Source organism: Rhea americana, unplaced genomic scaffold, assembly GCF_003343005.1.
Source record: "Rhea americana isolate MKP2758 unplaced genomic scaffold, rheAme1 scaffold_43, whole genome shotgun sequence".
In the NCBI taxonomy this organism is placed as follows: domain Eukaryota; kingdom Metazoa; phylum Chordata; class Aves; order Rheiformes; family Rheidae; genus Rhea; species Rhea americana.
In genome coordinates, this window is record NW_028186568.1 from 3,365,680 (window position 1) to 3,382,610 (window position 16,931).

At 37.6% G+C, this 16,931-nt stretch overlaps 1 protein-coding gene across 1 annotated transcript in view; it reads left to right on the forward strand.

Annotated features, from left to right (window-relative positions):
• GALNT2 (polypeptide N-acetylgalactosaminyltransferase 2) overlaps positions 1 to 16,931 on the forward strand; it is a 101,912-nt gene that overhangs the window by 42,702 nt on the left and 42,279 nt on the right. The window contains exon 2 of the mRNA XM_085315493.1: positions 11,854 to 11,944. Coding sequence (XP_085171619.1) covers positions 11,854 to 11,944 — 91 coding nt within the window. The remainder of the gene's footprint in view (positions 1 to 11,853; positions 11,945 to 16,931) is intronic.

Below are 16,931 nucleotides of genomic sequence, written 5' to 3' on the forward strand. Positions count from 1 at the left end.
TGTGTATGCGTAATGTATGGCTTTTTTTTTTTCCTTTGGGATTATGCTTTTTTTTTTCCTTTGGGATTATGCATCTCTTAACCTCGCTGCTTGTGATTTCATTTGCACTTTTGAAAGCTCTTTCTTTCTGTGTCTACCCCCATTTTTCTGCCACCAAGAAGTCATCTGTGACTTGAGTTTATTTCTGACTGCTGACCTGAAAGAGTGGTTCTGGAGAAAACACACACACACACACACACACACACACACACACACGAGGTTAAGGACTCCTTTTCCTAAAATTCTTTTATTTTTTTTCTAGCTTGCTTTGGCACAACTTCTACTTAAGTTTATATTTAATTTGCAGATCTTGCGGGAAGAGGTAAGGAACCCACTGTTGAAAATAGTGGGTAATATGTATTGTGGAAAGAGTAGATGATAGTGACTTTTTGCTGGTACCTTTAATATAACATTCATGACTTCAGAAACAGCTCCTGGCGTTTACTCCAGTTTTTGGCATTTTTGAACATTAAGGTACTATTCCATTTCCAGGTTGGTAGTAAAAAGCTCCATTTGGGGAAACCAATTCTAGGAAATGCTAGCTTGTAAAACACAGCAGAAGGGACTAAATTAAAACTTTGAAAAGTTTTCTTTTTGMAGTTCATGAGCAACTGTTAGGCAGCCTCCAAGTGGAATCTACATTTGAGTTGTCTTTTCTGTTGAAGTCTTTTGAGTTGTAAAGCTCCAAGTCTGTTGATGGGTTTGATAGCAGTACAAAAGCTTTCTATACTGCACCTGGTTTATCCCTTATGCTTGGATCAGTCTTTAGTTCAGTTCCCCCCCCTTAGGTCTGTTTCTATTGTTGGGTTTCTTTGTGGCATTTATTTTCGATTCTAGTGAGCAGGGCACAGTTGTGACCTCTCCTCCGAGGGGATGCAGATGAATAGGGCACAACTTGAGCTCTCATCYTCCTCTTGCCAGGCCTTAACATTCAAGAGGAGGTTTCCCACCTCTTTTTAGAATGAGATTAATTTCAGCATGCCTGGGTAGTGTGGGACTGACTTCCAGCTTGCTGCTTTTAAGTGCACAGRATTATTGGGATAGTTCAGCAGATGGCACCATTCTAAAAATTTTCCCTGTTAGTCATAGTGCTCTTCAGAAACTAGTTTGTGGCTGGTTAGTTTGTTGCATTGGAAATTATGTTCTCCCAACCCTTACAGATAGCAGTCTACCTGATATATGGTGCAAATTCTGAAGGCAAGTTGCCTATCGGACTTAAATCAATTCTAAAAGACTTCTTTTATACAGTTGGTATTAAATTTAACTGTGTAAAGCTGCTGCTCTACCCTGTGCCTCACTATCTGTATTTGCACGGGTTGGTGAACAAATGGCAGTTGTAATAGATGTGGCTTCTCGGAAAGGAAGGACAAACTACGGAAGTACGGTTGAGTAGAAAGCAGTACTGCGTGCTGGGAGTAGAATGTGTAGTGGTAATGTGAAACGTGCCCTCCTGTCCCTAAATTTTGGGTCAGGGTGGTTTGTTTCACTAACAGAGTGCTTTCGTCTTTGTTTCTTGTCAGATCATCAGGTCAGTTTGGRCACTTGTTTTCTACTAAAAATAAATGGTTGCTTTTCTGTTTGTTGTTTTGATGCTAATAGGTGAGTTATTGCAAAACGGTGTCTTTCAGAAGCCTCACGCTATGACCATTGAGTTGTGTAGCTCTGTTCTGTGTTGGAGAGAGACATGAAGGTCTGCATTGCTACTCCTGATACAAGTCTAGTACTGAAAATTTGACAGAGAATTTGAAAGAAGTGATACAATCTCTGGTAATCAGTGTTTCTTCCTGTTGATGCCAGGGCCTACTTTTCACATGTCAAGCCTGGTTTGTGATAGGCACTTATTGCATTGTGGAGTTGAGCTTTAATGTAGCTGTCAGGAGAACTTCAGATGAATGACAACGTCTAAATCTGGCAAAACTGAACGAGGTTATTAGTAATAATCTATCTGAATTTCATACTGTGGATCCTTTAATGATTAAATATATTAGTAAAAATCAACTACTCTGTGAAAGTACTGTCAAAAACTGTGGACATTAAAACTTTACAGTTATTGGGGACAATTTTTTCTTTTGAATAAGAATTGGCCTTTTTGTTAAGGCAGTAAATACTCACATTAGATGTACTGTCATGTGCCCAGACTTGCAAGGATTTGTCTATAAATCCTCATGTTGGAATGGGGAGAGGGTTGGGGGGAAAATGCAAAGAGTTGTTGGAAGCAAAAATCTCTTAAATGCTAGTTTGTTAAAAGGTTATCTAATTAAAGGAACTCCCAAGTAATTTTTCACACTTCTGAGATTTATTCCATCTGTTTCTATTCAAAAGGTGGCATTCATGGAAGAGGTAGAAGGAAAGAAACAGCTCCCTTGTTCTTCAGTGGCTCATTTCTGAATCTRAAGATTAAGTCTTTTCTCTCTTTAAAAGATTTAGGCTTTAGGTCAGTCTCACTTTTTGCTCTCCTAGTTTTTTTTCTTAGAGAACAAAACAATGCTTTCACATGCTATAGAAAAGATTCAAGACATGAAGACTTTATTACTTAATTCTCTTGTCTTCTCTTCAGTTTCTTTCTGTACCTCTTATAGTCTCCTGTTAGGAGAAAGAAAATGTGGTGTAGTATAGTGTAGTGTTGCTTCATTGTATCACAGACCTGCAGATCTGATCCAGCAAAACAGCCTGTGAAGGACATCCTCCTCCATCCTAAAAAACTCTCTTGGAGCCTAGATTTTTATGTTTTAGTATAATGGTTCATATTGTTTCCTTTATGTAGAGGCTACACGGGTGACTGCAGCAGCAGTTCTATTTCAGATACACCTGTATTCCCAGTAAACATATGTGTATTCTCTTGACTTTTCAGTTAGTTATATTTTTAAATATTTCTAAAATAAAATTAAGCAGAAAGTGTTCAGTTATTGTTACTCTCCTTTTCTGCTATCTTTGCTTTAAGATGTATGGAAAAGGCATGAGAATTCTTCCCTCTGTTTTTTCCCTTCTGTTCCACTTGGAGCTTACAGTTGTGGGATTCCCTCCTCCTTCCTTTGGAAGTATATAGACAAAGAATTGGAAATATGTGAGCTATTGAGGTAATTAAATATATTTACAGTTATTGGATTCAGATATTATAAGCTGAGTTCTACCTATTGATTCAGTCCCTTGCTTTTATCTCAACTAAGAACACCAGTTTCCTGGGCCTCCAGAAATACAAGACTTCATTGTGTGCATAAATACTAAAAGCAGCTCACTTCTTGTTTTCTGTGTGTCTTTGGGGTTTKTGTKTGTTTGTTTTTGGGGGATTCTTTTGTTTGTTTTTACCCTATGGAAAAGCATATATTTTTCTCTTTAGAGTCATTCTTAGAGGTAAGAGCAAGCAATGATGAATTGGAATCAAAGGCCATTACATACAGGGCTTTGAAATGCTGGTTAATTCACTGGATGTTTTTGATATTGCAGAATTAACAGGAGGTGTTATTAAATCAAGCCTGAACACTTGTTGGAGTAATTGCATATTTTTCTGCTTGAAAGAGTGGGCAAGGCATTTGAGTGAGTGGTTTAATGTTGTATCTAAACTCTTAATCTTGTGCTGAAAGGAGCAGCCTTGTTACCATTTTTTCCTCCTACCCTGGCTGCACACCCCTACTGCTGCATCAAATGTAAGGATTCTATGCCTCAGAATTTGCTGGTCTGGTATTTAAGCAATAAAAATAATTTAAAACCTCCTTTTTTTTTTTAAAAAAAAAAAAACTGTTAGATTTGGCACACAAGTGTCTAAATTGGGAGAAGTGGGGGCAATCCGTCAGCTCAGGATGGAGACCTGGTGAGGTGCAAACAGCCCTTTTCAGCAGCAGCTGGCTGTTAAAGCAGCTGTGTTGTGATGGAAACCTGGGCCAAATGCCTGCTACCTTTGCAGACTGTAGCAGCAATTTAAGATTATAYTATCCTTATACAACTAGTTTCTTCCCCATGTCAGAACAGTCTTTCCATGTGATYTCTCTGATCTGCTTGAAGTAAAATCAACTGGGAGTGTTAAACAGGGGTCAATCTGGTTAAATTCTTGAATGACTTGAACATGCTGACTATCTGGGAGCTGAATTGGGGTGTCTGTACTTGTATTTAACTACTTGAATGTTAAGTTTTCTCATCTTGTTTGGAAGGCCCTCAGATAAGAAACTGAAAAAACACAGTATTCCTCAAACAACTCTGGACTTTGAATTCAGTGCTCATGAAAGAACCACAGTGGGCGGTTACTGTATGTGTGTCAAGCCATGTCCTACCCTTTAGTGGTGCCTGGCTGCTTTCTTCTGTGTCCCATTCCAGGAGCTGATCCAGGATAAGTAACATTTTTAAAGATATTCTTTGCAGATGTCTTAAAGYGTGGGCAAAGCACTAGGTGCGAGATGGGAACACTGAAATAAATGCTGCTGCCAAAGTGTGTACCTCAAAATGCTCCTTGYCTAATGTGAGACGCATTGTAACGATGGAGCTTCCTGGAGGTGGACGTACCAATAAGAGCCTTCTAACAAATTGTAAATAGTAGAGATTTTGTGGTGTCTTCCTGAGTTGCCTTTTCTTTATTCTAKTTAAGCTTTTCTGGCATATGTATCATAGATGCTGGATCACTTAACTAGTGTTGAATCATGATGATTAATGATTGATTTTACTCTCTGATTTCCTCTGCCCCTTCCCAATCCAGTACAGCTTAAACAGCAATATAAATGCCATTGCTGCTGAGTGTGCACTTACCATATAAATCATGGAACTATATGCGTCTTTGCTGACATAATCATTTGGGAACAGAAGACTTTTTTTAAAACACTATTTATAAAAACAAAAATTAACTGTTGAAAGAAGTGTCTTTTGTCTCCCTCAGCCTTTGCTTTTGGGAATTAGAATTGAGTGATAATAGTTATGTATATTCAGGATGATATCTTTAACTGTTGCAGATGTTTTGTAGTGTCTGACTTCTGTAGTCTGTGGCTAGTAGTGCAGACCAGTAGGTCCTCCCTGCCCTGATATGGTAAATTAAACAGGAAATATTCACCGAATAGACAGACCTTTTTGTTTTCTGCTTGACTCATGCCCTGGTGATGTTCTTCAGAGATGGTTCCTGATCGCTGTCAAAGTTGTTGGTGCACTTGAGAGTTCTCCCTTTCATCAGTCCAGTGTCCTAACTGTTCCTCCTCCTCTCTTTCCTTTCCTGCTATCCCTAGTTATACATAGCTTCATGAATCTTGAGAATTGAGTGTTTTAGAAGGGTCAGCAGAGCTTTCAGCTGGTTCCTCTGCAGTGCCTTTGTTGCAGTCATGTTCCTTCTGGGACGTGAGCCTGCCTTGTCACCCCTGTTCCTCCTGCAGAGACTCTCTTTCAGGAGTCAGAGTGAGATTCAAATTCCCTTTTCTGGTGCTCCTGTACTTCACAGCAAGTGCCCTTCCTACTGCTGTCCTTGGGAGGCTGTGCTGGGGTTCTTGTTTGGTTGGCAGGGCTTTTGTTAGGCATGGCAGGTTTAGATTGACTGACCTTATTAAAGGTGCCTTTGACAGTGAGATGCTTTCTTATCCGCCCTTTCTGTAGCTGAGTGGACTTGCTTAAATCGCATCTTCTTTGATTTTTATTTTCACTGTACTACTCAAGAAAACAGCATTTTAGTTTAAATAGCTATGGGATACTAGCTTGCCAGTTTTGGAAAGCAGGTAATGTTTGATTCTTCTGCTTTCTTGTTTATTGATTAAAGTGAAATCTCTGAGTAAAGAAGAATATGGCTTATTAGAGGTGAGCTGTAGTTACAGAGCTGGATGTCTGAATTTTCTGCTGAGCTGTAAGAAYACTAGTTTGTTATACATCTAGGCTCCCATATGTTATATGATATCAAATGTTTACTGAGGAATTTACTGTGTGTTACAAAATACTGCTATAGAACTCAAAATTGTGTGGCATTTGTGGGCTATTCAACAAACCCAAGGTATATTAAATCAGTGCAGAGGCTTTCTAGATAAATCATACTGTTACTCTTAGGCCATCTTCAGTTTTATTTTGAATTATTTCCTTTGAATATATTTAAATGTAGATCTTCGTTTAATAGCTTGCTTATACTTAAAGACTGACTTTCTGAATACCTTTCTTGCCCTAACATGCCTCTTTTCCATTGTTCACTGGCTATCATCATTTGAAAAAGCCCAGAAATCTTGAATGAAGTTGAACCAGAACTTCTAATTTATCTCATTTGCTATACAAACAAGTCATTTTTCATAAAGTTAGGTCAGGTTTTCCTCAGACAACATGTACACATTAAGTGTAAACAACCAGAAACTTCAGATAGTGCTATTTTTATCTAATCCATTCTGGATTAATAAAATGTCAATTCAGGCTTTGTAGTTGTTCCAGTATTTGCACAAATAGTAGCTGTAAGCACTAACATACGTGCTTAGTCATAAGTAAAGGTAAACTTTGCAGAGAAGTAGGGCACTAAGGTTTTTAATTCCGTTTGGAGGCTACAGAGTGTAATAAGTGGCATTTTAGAAATGTTTTGAGTGTATTTGCTGAAAGTATATTCAAAAATTCTTCGTGGCTCCATACGTGGAGCACGTGTAATCTTGATTATTTTTTGCTATTTTTTGTACATTTATAATTTTCCTTGCACGTGTGGTTTTTCTTTATCTCACCAGCCTCACTTGAAGCTTCTATTTTTGTTTCAGATGCTTCTGTGAAAAGTAGATTACTTTCATATTAATTTACTTAAATTGAGGAAAGGGACCAGAAGGAAAACTAAACTCTTTGCTATAATAATTGCTATAATGCTTTGAACAACAGTAATCAAACACTGCAGAGCATACATATCTTTTCAGGGTATTTCTAGTCACTTAGGGTTTACTACTTGATGTACTTGGCAATGACTGTTTCCCTAATGCTGAGCAACTTGGCAGCCAGATACAGTCAGCATTTATTTACAGGCTATTTCCTGCCTATCTTGCTTGCAGGAATCAAAATTCTAGGTATTCTCAGCATGCTTTATGTCTTGGTTTCATGCAAAACATTGCTGGAGGAGGATTTTGTGGATTCCCCTTAATGTAATTAGATTAAATTGTGAAAGTACTTGTCTGACACGTGGGAAACCCAGATTCATCTTTCTACAGTAACAGAGACTTGGAGTCGTATTTTGTAAGGCTCTTAGAGGGCAGCAATTGGGCATTGGGTCAGAAAGCAAGCAGGCAAGTTAGAGCGTGACTGTCATCTCGCTTTAGGTATTCCCCTGGATTAGGGGTGACTAGGTTTTAGGAACCGACTAAGCTATACAATAAGAATCTAATACTGTATCTCTTTTTAAGACTTCAAACTGAATTGGAAAGAGGCAGATACTAAGCAGTAACAACAAGATAGGGTTTTGGTTGCATCTGAGGCACTTAGGCAGCTGTCTGAGCGCACTCAGCTGTGTGTGAATCCTTTTCTTAGGTAACAAGGTCCTGTAAGGAGCTGTCACGTGTGGTTTGGGGTCCTGAATTCTCACAGGCACTGAATAGTTGTGATGCAGAGTGCTGTGCCACATCGCATCAAAGTGCTTCCATGTGTCTGGCCCAAGGGCCTGATCAGAACAGAAGTGTATACGCTGCTGAGAAGAACATCTCTTGCAGAAAAGAGCACCCCTTCCAAAGAAATCAACTGATTTATCTATACTGCGTGATGCAGAAAAAGCTTTAAGTTAGTGAGCTGGATTAAATGATACTCTTCGGTGTTGCCAGTACTCACTTGCCTTTTGGAAAATCATCAGTAGAAGACTGGCCAGTGGCCAGCGCTTTAAAAGCAAGTATCAAAACTGATATTAAGCCTTAGCATGTATTTAGTCTCGTGGTGCCAACTCCTTTCATTTATTCTAACTGAGCATATGGTATCTAGGCAAATAGAACTTTCAATTTTATTTCATTAAATTCCTTTCTCAGTGTTTGGCATGAACCTCTTTGAAGTACTGTGCATGATGATGTGCCAAATAGTCTTCTCCACATTTAACATGTATCTGAGGTCAGTTGGACTGTACTGCTCTGTGTTAGCCCAGAGATGTGTTTGTGTCTTCCTGCCAGCTCTGTGGAAGAGGCAGGGAACTGTTGTCCAGAAACACATGCTACCCTCATAGCTCCCGTCCATCTCCTGTGCTTGGATGTTGCACGGTGCTTACAGTTTGGGTCCTCTGGGAGAAGAAAGGCTGCGGTTAGAGGTACACTCAGCTCTCAGTTAAGATGTTGTCAGCACTGAGGTCTTTGTACTCACCATCTGTAAGTCATGTAATATCTTAATTTATCTAATGCTGTTATGCATTAGTAAATTGTTCTTGTGTTCACAAGTCAGCTGCAGGATAGAAAGCTTTCCCATAATGAGATCTAACCTTATAGCAGTTAAATGTCAAATCTGTGATACTTGAAACTTAAATCCTTAAAAAAATTGAAAGGTACAAATAGGAAATAACAGCACTAGTTTTAAGTAGTGCTTTCTATATAGCAATAATGCCTTGGGCCATGTTCAATTTAGTATCTTTGTGCTAAGCAAAATAATTACCAAAACACTAATAGCTTTGAATTTGTGGGGAATATAGTATTAGATACAAGTAAATATACCAAAAACAGAAGGATAAGTAGTCTGGAAGACCCAACTAACTAATGAAATTATCCACTAACGCTTGTCTGCGTGTAATTACAGTTCTCCAAACTAAATTAGCACTTGTTTTAAACTTCTCCCTGCATATGACTGTCTTGTTACAGATCTGTAGAAATTCTTTAGAAATGTGAGTTTGAATCTTGCTATGTGTTTGTACTAATGGCCACCTCATACTCCTTTCTTCCCCACCAGTCAACACAGCTTTGAAAGTGTAACTGCTCATTTGGCTGAACACTCTTTTTTTTTTCTCTATATATAAACTAGCTGGGKTTTTTTTTTTTAGCTGGAAATTCTTCCTACTGAATCTTTCATATCTCAAATCCAGTCTTCTAGGCAGACGTTTAAAGGAGTGAATACATTGAGCAGGAAAAAAGTGATAATAGCAAGGTTTGTAAACTATCCTATGCTTTCTCAGGCATAGAAAGTTTACTAATTCATGAAATAGAAAGTTATTGCACTTCAGTGACTAGCTAGTTATTTAAAAACAATTTGTTTAATTTTTATGTACCTTCCTCTCCTGTAGTTAAAGCTACTAAGAGCTATGACAGTTACTCTGCTGAGTAATAAGCACTTTTCTTATCCTCTTTGCTAGAACATGTGTGTGTCTTTTTTTTTTTTAATGACAATTAGAGCTAGGTAGCTAATGTAGATGATCATTTTTTATTAACTTTCAGTGAGCAAAAAAAGGAATTGTGATTTGTAAGGCATATTTTTAATGCCTAACAAATCTGGTAAGTAAGCATACATCACTTCACCCAGTGAAAACAGAACGCTTTTTGAAGTAGCAAAGATATTTAAATAAATGTAACTGAAAGATTTTTTTAGTATGGTACATCTAAAACACCACAATATTGTGGTAAGACTTGGACTGAATGGGGACAAGAGGTTGCAGTATTGCTGGTCTGAAGGAAGATGCTACTAAAGGGGGAAGTAATCAGAAACTGATGTGAGCTGTAGAACTAACCTGCACCTAATCCCTGCAACACCTGCATTATAGCTGGGCTGATTTTGATGCTGCTGTAGAGCTTGTGGCCCCATAAAGCAACAGTACGGATAGAGGCCACAAATGCATTGCTCTAGTGATGCTTCCGATGCATCTAATGCTTGTTTGTTTAGTGTCTATGCTATTTGGCCAGCCACTTTTTTGTGACTGAATGCAATTATTGAAAAATGTTAACTTTTCTTGTATTGCTTACAGTGTGTTAGCATTAGTCTTTCTAATTTGTTACTCATCAAATATCTCTCATAATTGAAGTGCTAGCCTGTTCTTAAACAGTTTAAACTGGTTTTCATCTTACCCTAAGCTTATCTATTTTGGTTTGAATGAATTCTGTGTCAGTGTGAGCACTGGCCTGTTCCACACAGAAGGCTACTCATCAAATGCAAGCTACTTGGTAAGGTTAGATTAGAAGTTGGTATTTTGTTTCATTGAAAGCAAGCTGGAAGAGCAACTATGTCCTGTGGTGATGGCATAGGAATGTCGTTTGACGGTCGGTTTATTTGTGTATTGCACCAAATTAACATAGTGAAGCAATTTACAGTTAGAGATATAAAGAAATGAGTTGGTCTGGCGTATTTATCCCTGTGGCTTCAGCATGTGCTTCCCTTTGCTTTTTTTGCAAAAGTTCTCTCTCAAGGATACAGTTTACTGGATTTCGTTCCCCCTTGAAGGGCATTGGATGTGTATGTGTACTTCCCAAGTGCTTTACTGGGAGACAGTTAAAGTGGTTACAGTAGAGCATCAATTTCAACAGTGTGTGCGATTTAAAATCATTCAAATGGATTTAATGGTGTGGGAGAAGAGGGACCCCAGCAAAAACCTGTGATCTAGTGCACAAAGCTTTGAGGTTAACCTTTCATGCTCTCCTGTTCCCTGGATCATCCAGTAAGCTGGGTTCCTAACTCCTACCTTGGCAGTTTGACTTGCCTCTGAATTGCTGAAGACTGTACCCAAGTTGTTTCCTAGAATTCTCAATTTTATACAAGTTTAAAATGGCATTTATTAAATTTCTGAACCTACCTTTTGCCTTTGACAGTTTGTATGGACAAAAAAACACCCACCCTTTCTTTTAAAGGTTAATGTGAAAGAACTTGAAGAATAATTGAGCTTAAGAGCACATGCTCCTCAACTGATAGGATTAGTGGAAAAGTGGAGTTTTCTTGTGAAGACTTAAGAGGGGGAGGGAGTGAAGTACAAGGAATCACTCACTGGATTTTGTTCAACTTCAGGGGCAAATTCCTGCAGGGATTGCTTTTTGTTTGTCTAATAAGTGTTTTGCATTCATTTGTCAGCATACATACTTTTCTTTTAAAATCATCACAGTAATTTGGGACAGTGAAGAGCTTGGAGGAAACTTTGCGAAACTAGAAATTCTTTGTATATTGGCAAGATTTTCTTCCAGTTACAGCAGTACTTGCTCAGTGTATGAACACACACAAGTGATTATTTTCCTGTTGAAAGGAAAGTGAGAACTACAAATTTAGGGGAAAAAAAAGGTTTTTGGAGGGAGGAAAGGAAAAGAAACTTATCAACACTTTCTTTCTTCTCTAAATTGCTAGTATCAAGAATACTGGAGTAAGAAATCCCATAGTGTTTCCTGCAAAAGCTAGAAATAAGTTCACAAAATGAGCATATGAAGATAGTAACTTCCAGGTATTCTAGATTTTTCCATCAGAAAACTGCTCCTCAGAATACAACTGCTAGATAACCTGACTTATTTTTCAGCTAACTTTTATACTTGGGCCATTTCCTGTTTGGTTAGGGCTTTCTTTAGGCTTTGTTTAAACTGTCTTGCATATTTGAGCATTACCRATCAACGTTTTTATTCTATTTTTTTCTAGAACATTGTTGTCTTGAGAAATGGATAATTTCTCCAAATAAAAATTTCTGCATAAATTAAATGCAGAAGCCTGTTTAATTTCCATTTCTTATGCTTTCAAGTAATGGAGGAAATGAGTTTGAGTATTTTACGCTGTATCTATAAAGTAAATTTATTGCACAAAGAAAATCTTCTGTTCAGATGGCCTCAATAAGTCACCCTTTAAAAAAAAAAAATCAAAGTTAGCTCTCTTGGACCACTTCATGAACTTAAAATCCAAAAGCTTAGTTATTTCCTTTTGGTTTGAAAGCATAAAATTAAATCAGTTAAGGAGATCATTTTAAAGACTGTGTACTTTTTTCAGGAGGACCCAAGTGATATCGACCCAAAAAGGAAAGATGTGCGTGGCAACAATGGGGAGGACAAAGCTCAAAATGTGGAGACGCTACCTCCAGGTATTGCAGTAATATTTCTTTTGCTAAATTCATAGTTGTAAAACATAACCACTTGAAAGATTCATAGTGTGAGCACTATAAAACGCAGCAATTGTTCTAATGCTAACATTTTTTGTGTAACAAAAACAACAAGCAACAGGCTTACTTTAGAAAACATGTACCCCTATATTCTTAAAGCTTCAGTTTCCTTACATCACACCTGCTTTACCACTCCTTTGGCTTAAAGATAGGTAGACGCTGCTTCTTTCCTAGTAAGTTTGTTGTCCTGCAATAGGTTCTAGCTGCAGGAGAAACCTCTGGTGCAAAAGGTCYGTTTCTGTCCATGGATGATGCTGGCATGGAAAATGTTCTTCATCTGGGAGCAGGAAGTTTGGCTGAACCTTCRGTTAGAAATGGGCTTTTTTAGTTTTGTCAAGCTTTTGTGCAGATGATGTGATGTGGCAGCTCTCCTTAGAGTGTGCAGATGGTGTGCCTTCATTTTTCATTTTGCTTAGTGTTTGTCACAGACAGGCAAACAGTGGAAATTACTTTTTTTTTTCCCCCTTTCTTTTTTTATCCTTTGAATGAAATAGATACATACCTTGAAGATGAGGTAGGAAAACTAAATGTTGCAGAACTTTCATCTCATGGGACTTGCCTCCATAAAACTTCTTTTATTGCTAGAAACTTCATGTCAGTGAGATTTAATATATAGCTAGAATCGACACACCAAGGAATGCAAAAATAAATGGTTTTGAGTATTTTATACCACATCCAGGAAGTAAGTTTATTGCACAAAGAAAAGAACTTCTGTTCAGATGGCCTCAATGTGGTTTATTCTTCTACTATTAACCCTAATACTTGACTTAAATTTGTGTTTTAGCCAAGTGTGTGGAAAAGTTTGGAGTCTTGTGGAAAGAGCTAACCCAGATAAGTCTCCTATAAGCAGCTGTGTCGTTCCATGCCTAATAAATTGTTAGGTATGACTTTTGTTTCTCAGTCTTAGAGTCCTGATACAGCATAAGCTGTTGGAAATTCATAGCTTTTTTCCTTTAGCCTTTGACCTGTCATATCTTTGTATTCTGGAGAGGGGAAACAAGACTGGTCGTGTATGCCTGCTTTTGAGCAAAATTTGTACTTTGTGGGTGACTTTGGAAATAAATGCTAAGAAAAGAGTCTTGGATTCCTAACCAGGTTTCTGGCAGGTCTTTCCAAGTATTTTWCTTTAACAGGAGTCTCTAGCTAACCTGCAATCCGAGTAACAAGGGGAATATTTAATATATTTATAATCTCATGTGTCTAGGTAGTATTCCCTCTTTCTTTAAAGTCTTAGGTATTCTGGGCCAAACCCTGTATGCTTCTTCTAAATACGATCTTCCTTTCTAAGAAGCTATACTGGAAGAGATAGGAAGGTCATAGGTGGACAGGGAGAGATCAGAAGCTGGAAGGGTTGAAGCTAGAAGTAAGATTAAATGTCAAGTATAACAAGTTTGGGGTTTCTTTTGTGCATTAATCAGTTATCTTTATGATTTGATTTAATAGGTATGAGAATTGTCATATTACTGCATAAGAGTGTGTGGCCTCTAATCAAATGTCAGAGGCAACAGAGAATTATGCACTCTTAAACTGCTGTTCTGATTCTGGTTTGTATAAGCAAACTTTTGAATTCTCATGGCAATGGAACTTTGAATTCATATTTCTGCAGGTACTTTGTGCACCACTTTAAAGCATAGTTACTAAACTTCAGGAGGGTGCTTTTGCCTTTTGTTTCAAAAATCCTTTCTTGGTTTTCCATTGAGGTTAGAAGACCTGCAGGTTAGGTTTCAGCCTCTTACGCAGTATAACATCTTCAGAACCAGAATGCAAGGAATTGTATACAATCTTTATACAAAGCCATTTTAAAGATAAACTACTGCTTTATTTTAACTCTCTCTATATTAAACTATATATGCTGTCATTTGACTTTTAATATACTGCAGAGGTCAGTCTTTTGTGAGTTATTAAGGCTCTAGAATCTTTTAATGTCTGTAGTTCAAAATAATCATATTTATTTAGTGTATCCTCCTGCTTTTAAACTGTACTTGGTCAGTGAGATGGCATGCAAGTTCTGGGGAAACTGTGTATCCATCCATCCCTTCTCTGACTGCTGTTTGGTTGAGTGTGGATTTATCTGATACGCTTTTTCTCTTCCATCTCACTTTGAACAGCTGCTTTTACTGATGTTGTTCTTTCTCCATCCCCTTCCGCGCAATTCACAGGATTTTCTGCTGGAACCAGAGCCAGGCTTTGCCTACTTCCTGTCTTCTGAAACCAAATTACTTGTCTTAAACACATTAATAACCTATAGGACATAAGTAAATTTTGCCCAAATACCTGTTTTGTTTCTTTTTTCCCTCAAATTTGTTTTACTCTTCTTGGACTATTTTTGCATTTTCTCGTTTTAAAATCTTGGAAAAAAGTGAATGGTATGTTTTTAATGAATCTTATCAAACTCCTCTTGAATTGAAACTGGCATACAGTAAAAATATAATGCTGGCATTTAAAAAAACAACTATGACTACTTAAAGGTACAGAACAAAAAATCAAAATACGCAGCCTGCTTAAAATTGACCAGATTAGTACAAAAATTACAGTGAATTGTTTCTGCTGACTGCCGTTAGTTTCAAAAACTAAAATTAGATTTGGGAAATATCTGCTTCTGTATGTGGACAAAACCAAAAAACTTTCCTGGGCTTTTTTCTTATTTCTGCTCAGATTCTCAAGGTTAAAATGGTCAAACTAGTGACTAACCTGAAAATGAAGAACACTTCTGCACCTGTAACACAGGCACTTGTCAAAAGCAATTTTAGCACTTCAGCACTTTTTTTTTTTGAGGGAGGGCTTCATTTGATTCTGGTGGCAAACCCTACAGTGCATCTAATGTTGAGTTTTAAATATTAACTTATTGTAAGTTTAGATCCCTATATAGGTGACATAAACCTAAATTAAGCTTATAACTTCAAATTGAAATGACTATCTTAAGTAATGTATTTGCATCTTATGATATTCGTTCTACCCTGCAAACTTACTGAAACTTGGGAAACCAGGCAGCCAGCTRACTCTCCAGAAGAAATTGTAACTGAATATGCTCTTGTGCCTGTATCCTGGGAAGCATATGACAGAAACCATACCTGCTATTGGAAAATTATTTATTAGTCAACTTTTATCTTTATAAATTAATTTTTGAATTGTCAAAAATGGAAGCCTTTCTACAAAAATAGGCTAGGAAATATTCTTAGCTTTTTGCAGTGGTTTGCTTGAATTGTTACGGCTTGTAGTCACGTGGTCAGCCCATGCTGCATACTTGAGTTAGTAAAGAACATAGTCTGTTCAGGAAGAACCCTTGGACACCCTGAGGCTGTCACCCTCGCCACCTGTGTGACAGCCTCCGGCTGTAATGTGTTACAGCTCCCCTCTCCGCTGGAGGAGCCGGTGAGGGTGGCAGTGCAGGAGTGGTTAGAATCCACTGAAAATTGGAGGTAGTGCTGTCTGAAAGGCAAAAAAAAAGTTCTGTATAAATGCAATTGAAGTATAGCTCATAATGAATGCATTGTAACATTGAGTAATATGCTAAAATCATCTTTATTTTTAGACCAGAAAAGCAGTGATGTGATGTGTTATATTTTCAAAAAWAGTAAATATGGGTTAGAGATTGAAGCTGTATTGTAAATTGGAAATAAAGGTGGTAATACACAGGTAGTTACTGAGGAGGTTGCAAAAATATTGGGGAACTGTGTTATATGAGGCAGGTACTGTGATCTACACAATCTCTTCCAGTTTCCTGAATCAAGCCACTCTGCATTTGAATAGCTTTGCAGCTAAGAGTAGGGGTATATTTTTGTAAGCAGTTCTGTATTAGGCTATTTTGAGTGTGTTAGCTTGCTAAAGTGTAAACTTGTCTTCAAAGAGTAGGTTCATGGAAATAGTCGAAAGGCTAACGATAACAGCTAGAGTTTTCTTTGTAAAGGATTTGAAAAAATCTATTTTTCCATCCAATTATTTTTCTGTAGGTTCCCCTCAGGACTGCTTCAGATAGCTAATCAATGTTCTGTAGTCTGTTRTTTAACTCTCATTCTGGTTTCTGCGTGCATGTGTTTGTGTGAACTTTTCTAGAAAGGTAATTCTTTTGTAGCAATGTATACGCAATAAAAATTGGTTGGCTAGCTCTTAAACCAGTAATTCAAAAACATGGTCACTAATCTATTCTGCAGCTGAAATTGGATTCAGGAGGTTTCTTTTTTCTTTTATTTTTTTTAACCTGCTGCTGCTGTCTGAAGTGTAAGCAATTTACACCTTGGGTCCAAGTTGCTCTTGTAGGTTAGCACCTCAGACTATTCTGAGATTGCGGAGAATATTGAATCAGCTCAATGATATGTCTTGGTAAACAGCAGGCAATCCAGTCTATTTTTTAAGGAAAATTTTTTTTCTCAATATTGGAGTCTTCTAGCAGAAGTTCACACACACTAAATGGGATGTTGCTCATGCCTAGGAAGCTTTAAATGAAACCCGCCTTAGTTTTCATACTGTGTGTGTTGGGAGAAGGAGCAAAGGCATGCATGAAATGTCTGAGCAGCCTCTAGCTCATTAATAGCTCTTAAAACTGTATTCCTTCTGTGCATAGCAGCAGCRTATGCCTAAAGTATAGTGTTTGTCTAAAAGCTTAGCTCAAAAGGAGTGACATCTCTGCAGTCTTGCACTCACTGAACTTAATTAAAAGTACCTTGGAAGTTTTGTGTTAATTAGGAAAAACAGTAAATATAAAGTCCTCTGCAGTCTGTAATAAACAGTGACACCAAAGACAATTCTAGTTTTATACCTGTTCTTTCCTTATGCCAACAATGTTCTGTTTACCAAAAAATGGTCACAGCAGATCCTTACACATACCCAAGTTAAATGTCTATATCAAAATTAGAGCTCTAATTCTTAGTTATAGTGGGTATAAATTTGCTGTAGGTAATGTAGGATTGGT